A 22,705-nucleotide genomic window follows, 5' to 3' on the forward strand; every position below is an offset into this window, starting at 1 on the left:
GTTGACATACGCTATGATATTAGTTATGTTAACCCACAGTCTGTTGACAGACATTATGATATCAGTTATGTTATCCCACAGTCTGTTGACAGACGCTATGATATCAGTAATGTTATCCCACAGTCTGTTGACAGACGCTATGATATCAGTTATGTTATCCCACAGTCTGTTGACAGATGCTATGATATCAGTTATGTTATCCCACAGTCTGTTGACAGACACTATGATATCAGTTATGTTATCCCACAGTCTGTTGACAGACGCTATTATATCAGTTATGTTATCCCACAGTCTGTTGACAGACGCTATGATATCCCACAGTCTGTTGACAGACGCTATGATATCCCACAGTCTGTTGACAGACGCTATGATATCCCACAGTCTGTTGACAGATGCTATGATATCCCACAGTCTGTTGACAGACGCTATGATATCCCACAGTCTGTTGACAGACGTTATGATATCAGTTATGTTATCTGTGTTTGTCCACTAGAGACTGCAGTCCTAACCACCGTCAGCAGCTCAGGGTTAGGGTGGACAGTAGAGTGAAGTTTTAATATTATCTGTCTCTCCTCTACAGTCCTGACCACCCCCAGCTCCTGGAGTCTGGACAGTGGTACCAGAGAGGCGTTGCCGTTCCTGTCCGCCCACGTTGGGAGTGTGATGGCCCCCCCAGTCCCGCCCCGTAGCCTTCCCCATGGTAAGACCCTTTATACATGAATGCCACACTACAAACTTCACATTTTCTGATGGTTAAAACAATCAAGAAAGAAAGCTGGCACAAAGCATATGCTGCTCCCAGCCTCTTTAATGGCTTTATTCAAGACCACCTGCAGTGCCGTGCAAAAGTATTCATCCCCCTGGCCCTTTTAAAATTGTTATTTATTTCACCTTGATTTAACCAGGTAGGGTAGTTGAGAACAAGTTCTCATTTACAACTGCGACCTCTGACCAAGATAAAGCGAAGCAGTGCGACACAAAACAACAACACAGAGTTACACATGGGAATAAACAAAACGTACAGTCAATAACACAATAGAAAAAGTGTATGTACAGTGTGTGCAAATGAGGTAGGATACGATACGGCAATAAATAGGCCATAGAGGTGAAATAATTACAATTTATCAATTAACAGTGGAGTGATAGATGTACAGATGATGATGTGCAAGTAGAGATACTGGGGTGCAAAGAGCAAAAATAAATTACCCCAAAATAAATAACAATATGGGGATGAGGTAGTTGGGTGGGCTATTTACAGATGTGCTATGTACAGATGCAATGATCGGTAAGCTGCTCTGACAGCTGACCCCTGGTGGCATGTCTGGTGGGATAAGTGTGTGTTTGTCTGAGCTGTGTGTAAATTGATTATGCAAATATTTTGGGATTTTCAACACATGAATGCTTCTTATAAAAAATAAGTGATGCAAGTCAGTCTCTCCTCAACCCAAGAGAGACTGGCATGCATAGTATTTATATCAGCCCTCTGATTACAATGAAGAAGAGCAAGACGTGCCACTCTGTTCTGGGCCAGCTGCAGCTTAACTATGTCTTTCCTTGCAGCACTCGACCACACGGCTGGACAATAATCAAGATTAGACAAAACTAGAGCCTGCAGGACTTGCTTTTTGGAGTGTGGTGTCAAAAAAGCAGAGCATCTCTTTATTACGGACAGGCCTCTCCCCATCTTTACAACCATTGAATCTCTATGTTTTGACCATGACAGTCTACAATCAACTTGTTCAACAGCCACACCATTCATTACCAGATACAGCTGAGGTCTAGAACTTTAGGAATGATTTGTACCAAATACAATGCTCTTAGTTTTAGAGATGTTCAGGACCAGTTTATTACTGGCCACCCATTCCAAAACAGACTGCAACTCTTTGTTAAGGGTTTCAGTGACTTCATTAGCTGTGTTTTCTGATGCGTATATGGTTGAATCATCAGCATACATGGAAATACATGCTTTGTTTAATGCCAGTGGAAGGTCATTGGTAAAAATAGAAAAGAGTAGAGGGCCTAGAGAGCTGCCCTGCGGTACACCACACTTTACCACACGTTTGACATTAAAGAAAACCCTCTGAGTTCTATTAGATAGATAGCTCTGAGGAATACCTACAGTAGCTCTGAATCCACGATATGGCAGAGGTTGAAAAGCCATAACACATATTGTTTTCTCAACAACAGGTCATGAACGATAATATCAAATGCTGCACTCACATCTAACAGTGCAGCTCTCTCAATCTTCTTATTGTCGATTTCTTTTCAACCAATCATCAGTCATTTGTGTCATTTGTGTCAGTGTAGTACATGTTCTCTATAAGCATGCTGAAAGTCTGTCCATTTTGGATTACACAGAAATAGCATTGTATTTGGTCAAACACAGTACTTTTTCCACCTCAACCAAACTAACTTCACAAAATTGAAATGTTTTCTCTTTCATTATTAGTTTTTTTTTATGCATGAATACGATTGGCTCATTGTTCGTTCCTGCATAAGTTTGCCCACTTTTGCCAATGTAGTAATCATTAAAATAATTCGCAACATCAAATGGTTTGATGCAGTTAGTTGTAGTTTTCATGAAGTTTGTTGTAGTTTTTATGAAGTTTCATGGGAGCTTCTGATTCCAATAGATCCCACAGGAATCCTTCAACTTCCGTCCACCAGTGATCTGTGTGTGATTGTAGTTCTCCTTTGTCCCTGTGTTGTTCTATGTTGAAAAGGGCAAGTCCTGTGTCATCCTATCCAGGGATATAGTGGTTCAGAAAGGGGGGGGTAAACACTGATGACGAGCAGCAAGTCAATTAGCTAGCATAATTAGTGTGGTAAACCACAGGTGTCTGACTCATTCCATGGAAGGCCTCATAAATAGAAGGGAAATAACCAAACCAGCAGACACACTGCCCTCCATGGAATGAGTTGGACACCTGTGGTGTGAATGCTATGCACAAAATCAAAAGATATGGCAGCGGCACAGTGTTTACCCCCCTCCACCCCTGAACTTACCTGATCCTTTCCACCCCAACGCTCTAACCACTAGGCTACCTGCCGCCCCAATCTACCCCAACCTGCCTCTCAACTAGAATGACTTATGTAGCCTAGTGTAGAGACCTGTTTATCCTTCTCCACATCTCTCTCACTCTCACGCTCTCTCGCTCCCCCTCTCTTTGTCTATGTATCTCTCTTTCTACTTCTCTCTCTCTCTCTCCCTCATCTCTCTCTCTCTACTTCTCTCTCTCTCTCTACTTCCCTCCCTCCCTCCATCTCTCTCTCTACTTCTCTCCCTCTCCCTCCTCTCCATCTCTCTCTCTCTACTTCTCTCTCTACTTCCCTCCCTCCATCTCTCTCTCTACTTCTCTCTCTCTACTTCTCTCCCTCTCCCTCCTCTCCATCTCTCTCTCTCTACTTCTCTCTCTCTCTCTCTACTTCCCTCCCTCCCTCCATCTCTCTCTCTACTTCTCTCTCTCTCTCTACTTCTCTCCCTCTCCCTCCTCTCCATCTCTCTCTCTCTACTTCTCTCTCTACTTCCCTCCCTCCATCTCTCTCTCTACTTCTCTCTCTCTCTACTTCTCTCTCTCTACTTCTCTCCCTCTCCCTCCTCTCCATCTCTCTCTCTCTACTTCTCTCTCTACTTCCCTCCCTCCATCTCTCTCTCTACTTCTCTCCCTCTCCCTCCTCTCCATCTCTCTCTCTCTACTTCTCTCTCTCTCTACTTCCCTCCCTCCATCTCTCTCTCTACTTCTCTCCCTCTCCCTCCTCTCCTTCTCTCTCCCTGGTTGTAGTTCTGTGTTTCTCCAAACCAACCCATTTTGTTCTGTCCTGCTGTGTGTCTCTTCCTATAGGACACTTCTCCATGAACTTTGATGCTTTCCACCACCAGAACAGCGACCTCCCTCCAGCTCTCCCTGCACGCTCCTCTTTACGAAAGGTATCCTCCGTGACCCGCCCTGGGCTAGAGTAGCCTATATACCGTCCTTTCTGGTCTGATCTGATCTGGTCTGTTCTGTGCATGTCTCCGGCTAGTATCTCAGCCCTTTCAGTATCAATGCGCGCATGGCTAAAAGAGCACTTGGTTGTAGCGTATCGCATAACTGCAAAGATGCTTATTTTTTACTGTGTGTTTGTGTCGGTTTATAAGTATATATATAAGCTTGAATTTGCTTTATACCTGTTCATTATCATTTTCTTTTTGTTTTTAATAACGCCTCTTTTGTCCCACTTATCAATGAGAACAACCCATTGTCCCACTTATCTATGAGACTAACCCATTGTCCCACTTATCTATGAGACTAACCCATTGTCCCACTTATCTGAGAATAACCCATTGTCCCACTTATCTATGAGATTAACCATTTTTCCCACTTATCTATGAGACTAACCCATTGTCCCACTTATCTATGAGAATAACCCATTGTCCCACTTATCTATGAGAATAACCCATTGTCCCACTTATCTATGAGAATAACCCATTGTCCCACTTATCTATGAGACTAACCCATTGCCCCACTTATCTATGAGACTAACCCATTGTCCCACTTATCTGAGAATAACCCATTGTCCCACTTATCTATGAGAATAACCCATTGTCCCACTTATCTATGAGACTAACCCATTGTCCCACTTATCTATGAGACTAACCCATTGTCCCACTTATCTATGAGACTAACCCATTGTCCCACTTATCTGAGAATAACCCATTGTCCCACTTATCTGAGAATAACCCATTGTCCCACTTATCTATGAGACTAACCCATTGTCCCACTTATCTATGAGAATAACCCATTGTCCCACTTATCTGAGAATAACCCATTGTCCCACTTATCTGAGAATAACCCATTGTCCCACTTATATCTGAGAATAACCCATTGTCCCACTTATCTATGAGACTAACCCATTGTCCCACTTATCTATGAGACTAATCCATTGTCCCACTTATCTATGAGACTAACCCATTGTCCCACTTATCTATGAGAATAACCCATTGTCCCACTTATCTATGAGAATAACCCATTGTCCCACTTATCTGAGAATAACCCATTGTCCCACTTATCTGAGAATAACCCATTGTCCCACTTATCTGAGAATAAGCCATTGTCCCACTTATCTATGAGACTAACCCATTGTCCCACTTATCTATGAGAATAACCCATTGTCCCACTTATCTGAGAATAACCCATTGTCCCACTTATCTGAGAATAACCCATTGTCCCACTTATCTGAGAATAACCCATTGTCCCACTTATCTATGAGACTAACCCATTGTCCCACTTATCTATGAGAATAACCCATTGTCCCACTTATCTATGAGAATAACCCATTGTCCCACTTATCTATGAGAATAACCCATTGTCCCACTTATCTATGAGAATAACCCATTGTCCCACTTATCTATGAGAATAACCCATTGTCCCACTTATCTATGAGAATAACCCATTGTCCCACTTATCTATGAGAATAACCCATTGTCCCATTTATCTATGAGAATAACCCATTGTCCCACTTATCTATGAGAATAACCCATTGTCCCACTTGTCTATGAGAATAACCCATTGTCCCACTTATCTGAGAATAACCCATTGTCCCACTTATCTGAGAATAACCCATTGTCCCACTTATCTATGAGAATAACCCATTGTCCCACTTATCTATGAGATTAACCCATTGTCCCACTTATCTGAGAATAACCCATTGTCCCACTTATCTATGAGAATAACCCATTGTCCCACTTATCTATGAGAATAACCCATTGTCCCACTTATCTATGAGAATAACCCATTGTCCCACTTATCTGAGAATAACCCATTGTCCCACTTGTTTCCCTCCAACAGTCACCCCTGCACCCTATACCTGCCTCGCCCACCAGTCCCCAGTCCCAGTCCGGCCTGGATGGCAGTAACTCTACCCTCTCTGGCAGCGCCTCCTCCGGCGTCTCATCCTTGAGTGAGAGCAACTTGTTGGGCCAGTCCTGCTCCACCGACGCCCCTGGAACTACCAGCAGACACCCAGCAGGCACCCTGGACTCTGTCTCCATCACCCCTAGCACGGTGCACTCTATCTGGGCCATAGACGGAGAAGACCTGGGAATGAACTCCCCCTACCTGCCTGTCCGATACAGCGTCTCCGAGCCAGAGGTCCTGGATGGCTCCAAACCCCCTCCCTGCCGTAGCCACTCCGCCCCTGGGTGGGTCACCCCGGTCATCACCCCTATTATCCCCGTCCTCCCAGAGGCCCACGCCCTAAACATCCAGAACCTGCCCCACTACCACCAGGAGCCCCCGCCCGCCCTGCCCCCCAAGCCCTACCTGAGAGAGGGGTGTATCCCTGAGGAAGGGTGTATTCTCGTGCCCAGGCCCATGCCACGCAAGATCTCTCAGCCCCTCATCACCTCCAAGGAAGAGCAGGCCAAGGTGGCGTGGGAGCAGGTCATCACAGAGGAGTAAAGAGCAGGCCAAGGTGGCGTGGGAGCACGTCATCACAGAGGAGTAAAGAGCAGGCCGAGGTGGCGTGGGAGCACGTCATCACAGAGGAGTAAAAAGCAGGCCAAGGTGATGTGGGAGCACGTCATCACAGAGGAGTAAAGAGCAGGCCTGGGGTTCATTCAGTCAGTGATGTGAAACTTTGTGAATGTTTCAGATATAAATAGTGTGAATAGAGCTGACACCTGATCCCCCCCCCCCCCTATTCCATCTGACAGACAATCATATCTGTTCTACATTATATATTTCTATCTGAATGTTCTGTAACTTTATATCGTCCTGAACATGCCCATGGTTTAGAAATGGTTGGGGCCAGTGTTAGGGCCTGGGTTACGACCTGTCTCTCTGAGGGGCCAGTGTTAGGGCCTGTCTCTCTGAGGGGCCAGTGTTAGAACCTGTCTCTCTGAGGGGCCAGTGTTAGGGCCTGTCTCTCTGAGGGGCCAGTGTTAGGGCCTGGATTAGAACCTGTCTCTTTGAGGGGCCAGTGTTAGGGCCTGGATTAGAACCTGTCTCTCTGAGGGGCCAGTGTTAGGGCCTGGATTAGAACCTGTCTCTCTGAGGGGCCAGTGTTAGGACCTGTCTCTCTGAGGGGCCAGGGATATAGAGGGGAATGGTAAAAAATGATCCCCCTCCTCCCACTTCATTCCTTCTCACAGAGTATCCTATTTTGGTATTGGAGAATGCTAGCTGTGATCTAATTGTTCACATCTAAATGTGTTTGTTTGAAAATGCATCTTTGGAATGATAAGTCTTTTTCTATGTTTGATTTCTTATTCTTTCAAACTCTTGTCAGAAAGAGAGAGAAAAAAAAAGTATATTGAAATGTCCTTTCTATGAATTGGGTCACTAACTCACACCGATGATGGGCACTGCCTTTTCGAAAACACATCATTCTGTGAATAAAAAGTAATGTATTTAATTATTTTATTGATAGTTCAGGTCCACATGCAGGTTTCCAAATCACAAAGGGAACTCGTGGATTGTAAAACCAGACAGTTAAACAGACATTTTAATTCATGAATTGAGTTAAACTGAAGCAAACCTCAGTAGAGTAAAAACCTGTTAGACCGTGACCCCTGTTTTTTTTATAGACAAGTTGCCCTTTAGCAACTTAATAATAAACATTAATATTATTTATTAATAATATAATAATAACATTTATTATTACATTATTTAATAAATGTATTAAAAAAAAACACATTTAATTCTATTCGCACTAAAATATTTCTATAAATAAAGATGGGATCAGTGACGGGGTATTTTTAGGGTATAGAGGGGGGAGGGGTTTGCAGAGATGATGATTGAGGTCAGGTGATTTTTAACATTATGGTTTGCTTGTTATGTTCATTTCCTGTAAGGGATGCATATTATTAGCTGACCTTTGTGGTGTTGATGTAATGATGATACACTCAGCGATTCAACTGGCTTTTACTGAGAAAAAGAACAATGGGGGGGGGGAGAGAATAGTTTGATGAATAGAGAGAGACGGAAGTGGGGGGGGGGGACTAATACAAAATGTCACGGTCACATACTCCCATCACTTCTTCCTACTCTGTCACAACTTCCTGTGACACTGCTCATCCTCGACAGACGGACAGTCAGAAGCGTAAATGCTGTGATATGGCTTCATCACACAAGTAGTCTTCTTTATGGCTGTGTGCTACCTGCCACAGCCAGATCAGCCAGCCACTATAAAGAGGTAAGGACATAACCGTCTGAAGGCTGGTGAATAGATGTCCCGTTTTAAAAGGCTGCTCGTGCTCTATATAAGGGCTCGGTTGGTTTACTATTAAAGGTCAGTTTCCCATTCAGCATCTTACATACTACAGTACAAAGAAAATGCTATATTTTTAGAGGAGATGAAATCTGCAAATGTATTGTTATGTGTAGTTATAGTTATATATATTAATATTAGATTATTTATAAATTAATCCCTATATCATGGATTGACTGAGGAGAATTGATGACTTGATAATGACGCAATGATGATGTGATAATGACGTGATAGAGTCGCTGATGACTTGCCAATGTATCGATAATGACTTGATAATACATTGATAATGACTTAATAATGTCTAGATAATGACTCAACGATGACGACTCGATAATGACGCGATAATGGCTCGATAATGACTCGACGATGATTCAATGATATCTTGATAATATCATGATAACGGTGTGATAATGACTTGAGGATGACTTGGTAATGTCATTATAATGACTCGATAAAGACTTTATAATGTCATGATAATGTCGCGATAATGTCACGATAATGACTTGATAATGTTGATAATGATAACTTGATAATATCATGATAACGATGCGATAATGACTTGAGGATGACTTGGTAATGTCATTATAATGACTTTAAAATGTCACGATAATGACTTGATAATGACTGGAAAATGACTCCATGATAACTTGATAATGACACGATAATGACTTGACGATGACTCGACGATAACTTGATAATTACATGATAATGACTTGATACTGACATGACAATGACTCGACGATGACTCGATGATAACTGGATGACTTGATAATGACTTGATAATGATGACATAAAAACATAATCATGTGCTGGGCTAAGACAAGGGCATTGAAAGTCACTGTAGCTGCTTGGTGATGTGCACAAGTGGAACGACACATTTATAGATGGATGATAATTATAGACAAATGAATATTAACTAATATAATTATATGTGTTTTAGTTTTTCCCTCTTTATTTGTTTTACGCGTGTATGTTCACTCAGTGAAATAACACACAGGGTACAGATGTCAGTTCAACGTCTATTCAAATCAAATTGTATTGGTCGCAAACACATATTTAGGGGTAGCAAAATGCTTGTGTTCTGAGCTCCAACAGTGCAGTAGTATCTAACTAAATGCTTGTGTTCTGAGCTCCAACAGTGCAGTAATATCTAACTAAATGCTTGTGTTGTGAGCTCCAACAGTGCAGTAGTATCTAACAATACACAACAAACCAATACGTACACAGTGGGAAATGATATAACCATGGCTAGTACCGCCCATTGGACTACCAAGGAGCAGAGGGGTCAGAGAGAGAGAGAGAAGGGACTGTGACCTAAAGACATCCTAGTTTCTAGTCATTTATACTTATTGACTATTCAGCCCTGATCACAATGTACAGATTATTCCACTTATTGATTTCTTTAAGCATCCTCCTCCCTGCCTCCAATTACTATCTCTTGTATCTATCTACCTAGTGAACTGATCTGCCTTGTTACAACGCTGCGGGTGCTTCATAGTCACAGATCCTGGATCAGATCCTGCTGCTCATCTCACTCCTTGCTTCTTTCAGCTTGTTGTCCAGGTGTTTTGTTGTGGATGTCTCTCTCTCTCTCTCTCTCTGTCTCTCTCTCTCTCTCTCTCTCTCTCTCTCTCTCTCTCTCTCTCTCTCTCTCTCTCTCTCTCTCTCTCTCTCTCTCTCTCTCTGCATACAGTAGACCTACACTCTGTGGTTTGGGATAGTTTTCTCATGTCCTCCTGTTGTCATGTAATGTCCTCCTGTTGTCATGTCCTCCTGTTGTCATGTAATGTCCTCCTGTTGTCATGTCCTCCTGTTGTCATGTCCTCCTGTTGTCATGTCCTCCTGTTGTCATGTCCTCCTGTTCTCCAGCTGTCATGTTGTCATGTCCTCATGTTGTCATGTTTTCATGTCCTCATGTTGTCATGTCCTCCAGCTGTCATGTTTTCATGTTCTCCTGTTGTCATGTTTTCATGTTCTCCTGTTGTCATGTCCTCCAGTTGTCAGGTTATCCTGTTCTCATGTCCTCCTGTTGTCATGTCCTCCTGTTGTAATGTTCTCTTGTCCTCCTGTTGTCATGTCCTCCAGTTGTCATGTCCTCCAGTTGTCATGTTCTCCTGTTGTCATTTTCACCTGTTGTCATGTCCTCCTGCTGTCATGTTCTCATGTCCTCCTGCTGTCATGTTCTCATGTCCTCCAGCTGTCATGTTCTCATGTCCTCCTGCTGTCATGTTCTCAAGTCCTCATGCTGTCATGTTCTCATGTCCTCCTGCTGCCATGTTCTCAAGTCCTCCAGCTGTCATGTTCTCATGTCCTCCTGCTGTCATGTTTTCATGTCCTCCTGCTGTCATGTTCTCAGGTCCTCCAGCTGTCATGTTTTCATGTCCTCCTGCTGTCATGTTTTCATGTCCTCCAGCTGTCATGTTCTCATGTTTTCATGTTCTCCTGTTGTCATGTTCTCAACTCCTCCTGCTGTCATGTTCTCATGTTGTCATGTCCTCCTGCTGTCATGTTCTCATGTTGTCATGTCCTCCAGCTGTCATGTTCTCATGTCCTCCTTCTGTCATGTTCTCAGGTCCTCCAGCTGTCATGTTCTCATGTCCTCCAGCTGTCATGTTTGCATGTTCTTCTGTTGTCATGTCCTCCAGCTGTCATATGCTCATGTCCTCCAGCTGTAATTTTCTCAAGTCCTCCAGCTGTCATGTTCTCATATCCTCCTGCTGTCATGTTTTCATGTCCTCCTGCTGTCATGTTGTCTTGTCCTCCAGCTGTCATGTTCTCCTGTTCTCGCGTCCTCCTGCTGTCATGTTTTCATGTCCTCCACCTGTCATGTCCTCCAGCTGTCATGTTCTCACGTCCTCCAGCTGTCATGTTGTCATGTCCTCCTGCTGTCATGTTCTCATGTCCTCCAGCTGTCATGTTCTCCTGTCCTCCTGTTGTCATGTCCTCCTGCTGTCATATTCTCATGTCCTCCTGTTGTCATGTCCTCCTGCTGTCATGTTCTCAGGTCCTCCAGCTGTCATGTTCTCATGTCCTCCTGCTGTCATGTTCTCATGTCCTCCTGCTGTCATGTTCTCATGTCCTCCTGTTCTCATGTCCTCCAGCTGTCATGTTCTCACGTCCTCCTGCTGTCATGTTCTCATGTCCTCCTGTTCTCATGTCCTCCAGCTGTCATGTTCTCAGGTCCTCCAGCTGTCATGTTCTCATGTCCTCCTGCTGTCATGTTCTCACGTCCTCCTGCTGTCATGTTCTCATGTCCTCCTGTTCTCAGGTCCTCCAGCTGTCATGTTCTCAGGTCCTCCAGCTGTCATGTTCTCCTGTCCTCCTGCTGTCATGTTCTCACGTCCTCCTGCTGTCATGTTCTCATGTCCTCCTGTTCTCATGTCCTCCAGCTGTCATGTTCTCAGGTCCTCCAGCTGTCATGTTCTCCTGTCCTCCAGCTGTCATGTTCTCCTGTCCTCCTGCTGTCATGTTCTCATGTCCTCCTGCTGTCATGTTCTCACGTCCTCCTGCTGTCATGTTCTCCTGTCCTCCTGTTCTCATGTCCTCCAGCTGTCATGTTCTCACGTCCTCCTGCTGTCATGTTCTCATGTCCTCCTGCTGTCATGTTCTCACGTCCTCCTGCTGTCATGTTCTCATGTCCTCCTGTTCTCAGGTCCTCCAGCTGTCATGTTCTCCTGTCCTCCAGCTGTCATGTTCTCCTGTCCTCCTGCTGTCATGTTCTCCTGTCCTCCTGCTGTCATGTTCTCCTGTCCTCCTGCTGTCATGTTCTCCTGTCCTCCTGCTGTCATGTTCTCCTGTCCTCCTGCTGTCATGTTCTCCTGTCCTCCTGCTGTCATGTTCTCCTGTCCTCCTGCTGTCATGTTCTCCTGTCCTCCTGCTGTCATGTTCTCCTGTCCTCCTGCTGTCATGTTCTCCTGTCCTCCAGCTGTCATGTTCTCCTGTCCTCCTGCTGTCATGTTCTCCTGTCCTCCTGCTGTCATGTTCTCCTGTCCTCCTGCTGTCATGTTCTCCTGTCCTCCTGCTGTCATGTTCTCCTGTCCTCCTGCTGTCATGTTCTCCTGTCCTCCAGCTGTCATGTTCTCCTGTCCTCCTGCTGTCATGTTCTCCTGTCCTCCTGCTGTCATGTTCTCCTGTCCTCCAGCTGTCATGTTCTCCTGTCCTCCTGCTGTCATGTTCACATGTTCTCCTGTTGTCATGTTCTCAGGTCCTCCTGCTGTCATGGAAGATTCTGTCATATATATTTCCTCTTTCCCAGAAGGGACATGGCTACTGTAGGTGCATGTCTCCTAATGTAGAACTATTTTTATTTTTAAATGAATCGACTGACTTTAATTTATTTTCTAATGCTTTTAAAAAGCTAATGTATTCCATATATAACAATGTCATACATAAATTGAAATTGTGTATTTAATAACCCCCCCTATAACACACTCAAAACAATGTCACACTACTACTGTCCGTCTAGGTTGTTTTGTGTCCGTTATGTGGTGATTGTACTCTTTGTGATGATGGGAAGGAGGGAGCGTTAAAAGTACATAAACCTAGGTTATTCACTGGTTGTGAGAGAGAGGGGGACTCAGACAGAGAGACAGACACCGCCAGCTGGCTCCCTTCCAGGCTCATACAAGCAGAGGGGTTAATCAGCCAATCACATGGTCAGCAAAGAGGTGCTCTCCCTCCCTCCCTCCCTCCCTCCCTCCCTCCCTCCCTCCCTCCCTCCCTCCCCTGCAGGTTCATCATTTCACCTCCAGGCCTGCTGCCGCTCCTAATCTACTGACACTAATCCTGATTTCTGAGTGTAAGAGGATGTACGAGTGTTAATATAGTCACTAGTGGTAATGTATTTGATTAGATAGTGTGTCCTCCACAGATGATAGAAGCCAGTGCAACACCATTAGTTCGTTTTTAATTAGCAACTATATCTCTATGAGCAATGTTGCTGAAATAGCAGGAATTCCCCCTCATGTTTCCCATGTAATTTATACAGTTAAAAAATATATATATATATTTTGCATACTCATGAATAGCATGCTTTCAGAGCCGAAAATATATGAAGGAACATGTTATGCGTATGACCTATGACCTATGACCTATGCAAAGCCTCTCAAAATAATTTGATTTCTACAAATGGCGGTTTACAAATGGCGGTTTACAAAACAGTTTTGAAATCATTACAGTTGTTGTTCCCCAGACCACCTCGTCAGGCTCTTCTTCTCTCTCTCTCTCTCTCTCTCTCTCTCTCTCTCTCTCTCTCTCTCTCTCTCTCTCTCTCTCTCCCCTCTCTCTCTCTCTCTCTCTCTCTCTCTCTCTCTCTCTCTCTCTCTGTCTCTCTCTCTCTCTCTCTCTCTCTCTCTGTCTCTCTCTCTCTCTCTCTCTCTTCTCTCTCTCTCTCTCTCTCTCTCTCTCTCTCTCTCTTCTGTAAAGTAGGTATGACGAGGCTGTGGATTCATAAGGTTTTAAAGGGTCCATGTATAGATTGGGATTATTAATTGTCTGCCTTGTACTTTCTGATGTAAATGTTGCTGTTTTTTTTAAACCTTAAAAAAAAAAAAAAAAAAATTGACAAACATACAAAAATATTTTGACTTCTTTCATTTTGCTTCATTATTTTTGTGTGTTTTTCCATCAAAGATCAGACAAATCTGGACAGTCGGCTACTTCTACGGCTCTTACGGAATACGAAAAAGATTACTCCAAAGTAATTTATTGTATATATTGTGTTAGCATGAATCAACAGTGATGTGGATTGTAGATGTAAATACAACACATTTTTTTCTCCTGTGATGTGGAATTCATTTATTATTGATAATAATGCTCAACATTAAAGATCTTGTTTTATTGGCTCATTGATGTTTCAACTGGTCATTATTTATTAGCAGTGACGAGAGGGATGAGAAAACGGTGAACTATAAGTAATTATCATAGAATAAGATCATATCTAAAATTAACTTGATATTTTTTTTTAACTAGGCAAGTCAGTTAAGAACAAATTCTTATTTACAAGGACGGCCTACCCCGTCCAAACCCAGACGACGCTGGGCCAATTGTGCGCCGATCTATGGGACTCCCAATCACGTCCGGATTGGGAGTCCCATACAGCCTGGATTCAAACCAGGGACTGTAGTGACGCCTCTTGCACTGAGATGCAGTGCCTTAGACCGCTGCGCCACTCAGGAGCCCTATGCAAGGTATTAGATAGTAGGCCTACTTTTTATTTTTTTCCGGTTACTAGTCCAACGCTCTAACCACTAGGCTACCCTGCCGCCTCTACACTCTAACCACTAGGCTACCCTGCCGCCTCTACATTCTAACCACTAGGCTACCCTGCCGCCTCTACACTCTAACCACTAGGCTACCTGCAGCCACTATGAAGATACCGGAAAGCGGTTGCTTGTGATCAAACCAACATTCTGTAGCTACAATTGGCCAGAGGACACCATGTATTGCTTTCTATTCTATAGTAAACCTTCTGTAAATCAAACTAATTTGCCAAGTAATTAACCAGTTTTGTTGTTGTTTTTGTTTATCATTTTCCTTGTTGGGCATAAAAGGCTAAAAACACCAGGAAATCAGCTCCAAGTGATTTGAATTTTTGAAAATCTATTCAAGTATTTCCATGCATAAAGTAAATTCAGAAAGTATTCACACCCCTTGAATTTTTCCACATTTTATTACGTTACAGCCTTTTTCTAAAAGGGATTCAATTGTTTTTTTCCCCCCTCATCAATCTACACACAATACCCCATCATGACATCACAATACCGCATAATGACATCACAATACCCCATAATGACATCGCAATATCCCATAATGACAAAGCAAAAACCGTTTTTTAGACATTTGTGCACAAAATAAATGCACATTTACATAAGTATTCAGACCCTTTACTCAGTACTTTGTTGAAGCACCTTTGGCAGCGATACTTTTGACACACCTGTATTTGGGGAGTTTCTCCCATTCTTCTCTGCAGATTCTCTCAAGCTCTATCCGCTTGGATGGGAGCGTCGCTGCACAGCTATTTTCAGGTCTTTCCATAGATGTTCAATCAGGTTCAAGTCCGGGCTCTGGCTGGACCACTCAAGGACATTCAGAGACTTGTCCTGAAGCCACTCCTGCATTGTCTGTGTGCTTAGGGTCATGGTCCTGTTGGAAGGTAAACCTTTGCCCCAGTCTGAGGTCCTGAGCGCTCTGGAGCCGGTTTTCATCAATGACCTCTCTGTACTTTTCTCTGTTCATCTTTCCCTCGATCCTGACTAGTTTCCCAGTCCCTGCCACTGAAAAACATCCCCACAGCAGGATGCTGCCACAAATTTAGAATAAGGCTGTAATGTAACAAAATGTGGTAAAGGTCAAGGGGTCGGAATACTTTCTGAATGCTCTGTAAAATAGATACATTATATATGATCGTTTCCCAATCTGAACAGGCAGTTAACCCACTGTTCCTAGGCCGTCATTGAAAATAAGAATTTGTTTTTAACTGACTTGCCTGGTTAAATAAAGGTAAAAAAATATATATATATAATATATATATATATTTATTAAGGTTTGAAATAATTTTGTTTGTGTCAATTACTATCTGTTTTTGGCTTCCTTGAAGTCAATTTGCAGGGTAAGTATGTTCAGGCACCCCGACCATCTGCTCAAGAAAAAACAAGTGGCTGATAATGTAGTTGGGGACCCTGTAATAAAAGTAAAGAAAGCAGTCTTAAATGTATAGCTGCTGACACAGACAGCGCGGTAAAGAGCAGTGTGTCTCTGTTCTATTCTAGATGTTTCCATCTGAACTGCTCTGATATGACTGTAAAGGTAAGGTCCCGTAATATACAGAGTTCCAAATCCAATCGAATGGCGCCAACTGGACGATGTCCCCAGAATGAAGAGCACCTGTCCAATCAGAGAAAAGTGCGTCGCGTTGCACAGAACGAACCAATCGCGTTCTAGAGACTGAAATGAGAGCCAATGGGAAGCCTTCGTAGGTTGACGTGTTCAATCAGGAAGCGTTGGCAGAATCGGGACATTGCGTGCTCACATTACCGGCTTCAACTCTAGCTGCTCATGTGTAGCTAGCATTTATTTTTCGCTAGACAGGTAGTTTTGTATCGTAACGTTTAGCTAGGTTACATCTAGCTAAACTAGATTAAGTTAGTTATTAATTGTAAAATGTTGTGTTTGACTAGTTTGTCGGTCGCCCTCGCAGCGCTGGCTCTGGTACCGAGCATTAGCGACGCTTTGAAAGATGGGGATTGTGAAGGTGGGTTGGTTTGTCTCATATTTATGTCACTTTGGATATAACTAGATAGTTAGTCGTAGTTAAGTTTTATGGCAATCTACAATTCCATGTTGTGTCATTGGCATGGATTATTCGCCAAATAGCCTAGACGTTGGCTATAATTCAATACGTTGAAATGTCTTTCAATGCGCTCCTAATGTTATGTTTGTTTGCAGAGAAGTATTGTAGCTGGCTGTGTCTCGCTAACTAGTACCTGTTAATTGCTCATTAGGACCTTGCCTTGTGCCCCAGCCAGGTCAGATATTGCCTGTGGTTTCTGTTGGTGAGGCAATATGCTCCCATGTCAAGCTATTGTTTCTCTGTTAGATGGGATAGCTGATACTTGACTGTCTATTGTTCAGCTTTATCCAGGGCAGTGGTTCCCAAACGTTTTATAGTCCCGTACCCCTTCAAACATTCAACCTCCAGCTGTACCCCCTCTAGCACCAGGGTCAGCTGTACCCCCTCTAGCACCAGGGTCAGCATACTCTCAGATGTTGTTTTTTTGCCATCATTGTAAGGCTGCCACACACACTATATGATACATTTATTAAACATAAGAATGAGTGAGTTTGTGTCACTACCCGGCTCGTGGGAAGTGACAGCTCTTATAGGACCAGGGCATAAATAATAATCAATAATTTTAGCTCTTTATTTAACCATCTTACATATAAAACCTTATTTGTATATTGAAAATTCACCACAGGGTAATGAGAAGGATGTGCTTGAAAGGATGCACATAACTCTGCAATGTTGTGTTGTATTGGAGAGTCTGTCTTAAATCATTTTCTACACACAGTCTGTGCCTGTATTTAGTTTTCACGTTAGTGAGAGCCGAGAATCCACTCTCACATAGGTACGTGGTTGCAAAGGGCATCAGTGTCTTAACAGCGCGATTTGCTAAGGCAGGATACTTTGAGTGCAGCCCAATTCAGAAATCTGGTGGTGGCTTCTAATTTTCACAGAACCGCTTGTTGCAATTTCGATGAGGCTCTCTTGTTCAGATATCGATCGGTAAGTGGACTGGAGGCAGCGCATGAAAGGGATAACGAATCCAGTTGTTTGTGTCGTCCGTTTCAGGAAAGTACCCGCGTAAATGCCCACCCAACTCACTCAGTTGCTTTGCTATATCACATTTTACATTGTCCGTAAGCTTGAGTTCATTAGCACAAACAAAAATCATACAATGATGGAAAGACCTGTGTGTTGTCCCAGTTAATGCAGACAGAGAAGAGCTCCAACTTCTTAATCAAAGCCTCAATGTTGTCCTACACATTGAATATAGTTGCGGAGAGTCCCTGTAATCCTAGATTCAGATCATTCAAGCGATTTTTAATTTCGAAAAAAACGCATCACCCAGATAGGCCAGTCATGTGAGAGACTCGTCATCATGCAAGCTGTCAAACAAGTGAAAACTTTAAGCTTGTCTCTCAATTGAAAAAAATGTAAGTACTTTGCCCCTTGATAACCAGCGCACTTGTGTATGTTGTAAAAGCGTTACATGGTCGCTGCCAACATCACTGCATAGTGCAGAAAATAAACGAGAGTTCAGGGGCCTTGCTTTAACAAAGTTAACCATTTTCACTGTAGTGTCCAAAACGTCTTTCATGCTGTCAGGCATTCCCTTGACAGCAAGAGCCTCTCGGTGGATGCTGCAGTGTACCCAGGTATCGTCGGGAGCAACTGCTTGCACGCGCGTTACCACTCCACTACGTCTCCCTGTCATGGTTTTTGCACCATCAGTACAGATACCAACATAAGCAGCAGCTACATACAGACCGTTAGTGGAATTCCCAAGAGAGAGTAACGGATAATGTGATCGGATGTTCATTACTTGACTAGGCATCCTGTATTTGACATTGTGTTGTTATTTCGCTGAACACTAGATGGTTTAATTTTATATTTGGCAGTGAAACGAGGCTACTCAGGAGAGGAGAAAAAAACTCACCCAACTGTATAGCCCTGTTGGAAAATATAAATGGACTGTTTGAAAATGTGAACTTTTTTTGGGGGGGGTGTGTATTTAAAAAAATATATGTAAATCACATTTTTATTTGGCCCCCTGATGGCATACCCCAGTTTGGGAATATCTGGTCTAGTGTATTGGGCTATATAACCTACTGTAACAGAACAGACTGACCATAGAAGTCTGAGTTGTAAAACCTAACCTCCTATATATAATGTCGTTAGTATTGCTGGAGTTACCCATGTTTTGCGTACCATCAGATTAGAAAAAATGTTATAATAGTAAAGTATATAGAAAGGAAGTCGTGCCTTCTCTGTACACTCCTAACATCCTAATGTAATAACGGTCATTCCTTGTTTTGCATTGTTTCCTCCCTTTTTTTCAGTGTGTGTGAGCTTCCTGGGAAGGTTCTATCAGTCATTGCAAGACAACAACGTTAAATTCACCAGCGCAGACATCGAGAAGGCCCTCGTCAAAACCTGCAAAGATGCCAAGGGCAAGGAAAACCGCTTTGTAAGTGATTTTTAGGCTGTTTTAGTTTAATGCAAGTCTAGTCGATAAGTAGTTACATATAACATAATCCTATCCAGATTATCCACTGAATTTGTTGATTTACAGTGCCTTGCGAAAGTATTCGACCCCTTGAACTTTGCGACCTTTTGCCAAATTTCAGGCTTCAAACATAAAGATATAAAACTGTATTTTTTTGTGAAGAATCAACAACAAGTGGGACACAATCATGAAGTGGAACGACATTTATTGGATTGGATCAAACTTTCTTAACAAATCAAAAACTGAAAAATTGGGCGTTTTATATCTTTGTTTGAAATGTGGCAAAAGGTCGCAAAGTTCAAGGGGGCCGAATACTTTCGCAAGGCACTGTAATTGCTGTCATTTTTCGTCCTTCTGTGTACCCTTAGTGTTACTACATTGGTGGAACACATGACGCTGCCACCAAAATCCTCAACGAGATCTCCAAGCCCCTGAGCTACCACACGCCGGTGGACAAGATCTGTGAGAAACTAAAGAAGAAGGACAGTCAGATCTGTGAACTGAAGTACGGTAAGGAAACAAATGTAGGACCCATCTCGGATGACTTGGTTATTTGTAAGTTAAATCAATACTATAGTACCGAACCACACTTTTTTTTTTTTACCTTTATTTAACTAGGCAAGTCAGTTAAGAACAAATTTCTTATTTTCAATGACGGCCTAGGAAACAGTGCCTGTTCAACGGCAGAACGACAGATTTATACTTTGTCAGCTCGGGGATTTGAACTTGCAACCTTCCGGCTACGAGTCCAACGCTCTAACCACTAGGCTATCCTGCCGCCCCTTAAGTTGTTTAACATAAGGATGTAGAAGATACTCTGTGTGGTACACAGTCTATGTTAGCATCCCTCCATTCCATGTCTCTGACAGCTAAACCCTGCTTAAGTCTCAATTTCTAATTTTTTTTTGGTCCCTTATTTGTTCCCATAGTTTATCCTCTTTCACATGGGACTCATCACAGTGCTCATAGTAAATACTTGTCACAATACCATTACATGCTGACTACACCGGTCACGTCAAATCCAATGTATTTATAAAGCCCTTCAGCTGATATCTCAAAGTGCTGTACAGAAACCCAGCCTAAAACCCCCGTTGGCTAGGAAAAACTCCCTAGAAAGGCCAGAACCTAGGAAGAAACCTAGAGAGGAACCAGGCTATGTGGGGTGGCCAGTCCTCTTCTGGCTGTGCCGGGTGGAGATTATAACAGAACATGGCCAAGATGTTCAAATGTTCATAGATGACCAGCAGGGTCGTATAATAATAATAATAATAATAATAATAATAATAATAATAATAATAATCACAGTAGTTGTTGAGGGTGAAACAGGTCAGCACCTCAGGAGTAAATGTCAGTTGGCTTTTCATAGCTGATCATTCAGAGTATCTCTACCGCTCCTGCTGTCTCTAGAGAGTTGAAAACAGCAGGTCTGGGACAGGTAGCACGTCCGGTGTACAGGTCAGGGTTCCATAGCCGCAGGCAGAACAGTTGAAACTGGAGCAGCATTACTACAACGACTGCATGATATAAAAATATATTAATGTATACATGCATGTTATTCAGTCATTGCACCGAACACTGCGTCAGCGAGCTAAAATAGAATCATATGTGACGCTCAACGCGCTGCCAGTCTGACCTCTCCCATCTCCTCATTGGTTTTTAGGAGCATATAAACACGTGATTGAAAGATGAACTGATGTCCACACAGTCGTTGTAGTAATGCACCGTAAAGTTGGTTACCAACTGCCATATAAAGTCCAAATAAATTAAAAAAAAGAAGCCCGAGGAAGGAAAAAGATGACGAGAAAGGAGTTTGGTTTTCCCGTTTCATCTGTGGATTAATTGTCGGAGTAGAGGACCTTGTGCATTTTCAGCTAAAATAACAACCCAATGTTTATATCCCGGGACAAATTATCTAGCAACAGCAAGCTAGCTAGATAAATTGACATAAATATTTAATGCTTTTCGACCTGTCCCCAAAATTAATATCATTGGTTCAGAGTTTGTTTTGATATTTCAACCTGCGTGTCCTCATTCACTTCTGGTGTGGGTCAACAAAATCAACGGGTGCGCGATGGCACGCTCGCGTCCAGTTTGTTCAGCTTGTTAGATAATGGTTTGTGGATCATGATAAGTCCAAAACATTGTACAATGTCGGCCTGTGGCTATTTCCAACCCCCGTCTGGCATATTACAAGTTATTTACATACACAAACACAGGTGAGGACTGATTTTCCATGTCATCACCATACCTGACTGGGGGGGGGTTGACTGTCTATTATTGCCTCACAGTGAAATTTGACCTCTCTTCCTGGAACGTGAAGAGACTCTGCACACTACATTCTACTGTTAATCACACGGCATGGAATGCAGAGTCTTGTTTAACCTTTTTAGTGAACATATTTTAATATCAGCACCTGCTAAGAGACAATTCATACTGGTATGTAACTGGTGTCACTGTGTGAGCTTTCTTAACAGAAGCCTATAGCTTCATTCCTTCATCCCAATCCTCTACCACACACACACTTGGTTAACCCTCCTGAACCCCCCCCCCCCTGTTCCTAGCCAGTTAAACCACTGAAATGCTAGCAGGATCTGTTTAAAGATGGAATCTTCACCTTCTCTGCAGACAAACAGCTGGACTTGAGCACCGTGGACCTGAAGAAGCTGAAGGTGAAGGAATTGAAGAAGATCCTGGAGGTGTGGGGAGAGTCGTGTAAAGGTTGCGCCGAGAAGTCCGACTTCATCCGCAAGATCAACGAACTCATGCCCAAGTACGCCCCCAACGCCGCTAAAGCACGGCGGGAACTGTAACCAGAGGGAGAAGTAGGGATGCAGACCTGGGATTGTATTCAGTGTCTCAAAGTATAAATTCTGATCTAGGATCAGTTTTGCCTTTTTTTTTTCTTACATTTTTTGTTGTTGTTGATCATAATGAATAAGAGTCTGTATCAAGCATCTCGATTAGGAGTGTTGATTTTAGGATCAGGTCCCCCCCCCCCCTCCCCCACCCCTTGTCCTTTCCGCCATTTTATTATTTGTGATCTAAATGCCAAATCTAATCCTAGATCAGCTCTCCAACTCTGAGACAGTTTGGCTTGAATACAAAAAAAATTGCACCCTAGTCCCTATACAGTGCACTTCCTTTGACCAGAGCCCTGTGGGGGAGTATGGTACCGTTTGGGATGTTACCTTTGTTAATACAGGCCCTGTGGGGGGAAGGGTGCTCTGGGTGTCCTGAGAGGGTATTTTGTGGTGGGTAATGTTCGCTGTGCGGCATATGGACCACCTGTCAGTCTCTACATGACCTTCATTTATTTTTTAAATTTTTTGTAAGGGATATATTTTGTTTGTTTTTTTTGTCTTAATTAATTACGGTATAATCCAATATAACAGGTGTCGACAAGCTCGTATGCAGAAGGTCCTAGACAGTGGGTGTAGTAAGACACCCGATTCTACCGACCTACTAATCATCAAATCGAGACCTTGATTTGTACCCTCTACAAATAAGCTTGGCCACCCCTGAAATATATATATATATATATCTTTTTTTTTTTAATTTTTAAAGAGAAGATAAAACTATTGAAATTGACTTTTCTTTCACACAACCGTACATGTTTATTACAAATGTTCTGTACTTTTTTCATTAAAATACGAAAACAAGGTGTCAGA

At 42.9% G+C, this 22,705-nt stretch overlaps 2 protein-coding genes across 2 annotated transcripts in view; both read left to right on the forward strand.

The window, feature by feature from the left end:
* Positions 1-6,567, forward strand: part of LOC110493302 (dedicator of cytokinesis protein 3) — a 348,112-nt gene extending 341,545 nt beyond the window's left edge. The window contains exons 52-54 of the mRNA XM_090206492.1: positions 581-700; positions 3,843-3,928; positions 5,829-6,567. Of these exons, the coding sequence (XP_090062618.1) occupies positions 581-700; positions 3,843-3,928; positions 5,829-6,440 (818 nt within the window). The 3' untranslated portion in view covers positions 6,441-6,567. The remainder of the gene's footprint in view (positions 1-580; positions 701-3,842; positions 3,929-5,828) is intronic.
* Positions 6,568-16,191: 9,624 nt separating this feature from the next.
* On the forward strand, positions 16,192-22,698 carry LOC110494823 (mesencephalic astrocyte-derived neurotrophic factor). Its single transcript, XM_036950941.2, has 4 exons — positions 16,192-16,501; positions 18,871-18,998; positions 19,406-19,547; positions 21,663-22,698. The coding sequence occupies exons 1-4, from the start codon at positions 16,411-16,413 to the stop codon at positions 21,845-21,847; spliced, it is 546 nt and encodes a 181-aa protein (XP_036806836.1). The 5' UTR covers positions 16,192-16,410; the 3' UTR covers positions 21,848-22,698.
* The last annotated feature ends 7 nt before the right edge of the window (positions 22,699-22,705 follow it).

This window comes from Oncorhynchus mykiss, chromosome 17 (assembly GCF_057628025.1).
Source record: "Oncorhynchus mykiss isolate SJ-2025 chromosome 17, ASM5762802v1, whole genome shotgun sequence".
NCBI lineage: Eukaryota > Metazoa > Chordata > Actinopteri > Salmoniformes > Salmonidae > Oncorhynchus > Oncorhynchus mykiss.

Excerpts from the sequence above, each read along its gene's own strand:
- LOC110494823 (XM_036950941.2), top strand. The coding sequence starts at position 16,411 with ATGTTGTGTTTGACTAGTTTGTCGGTCGCCCTCGCAGCGCTGGCTCTG. Across the intron at positions 16,502-18,870 it reads GAAAGATGGGGATTGTGAAG|TGTGTGTGAGCTTCCTGGGA; the intron begins GTGGGTTGGTTT and ends CCTTTTTTTCAG. Across the intron at positions 18,999-19,405 it reads AGGGCAAGGAAAACCGCTTT|TGTTACTACATTGGTGGAAC; the intron begins GTAAGTGATTTT and ends GTGTACCCTTAG.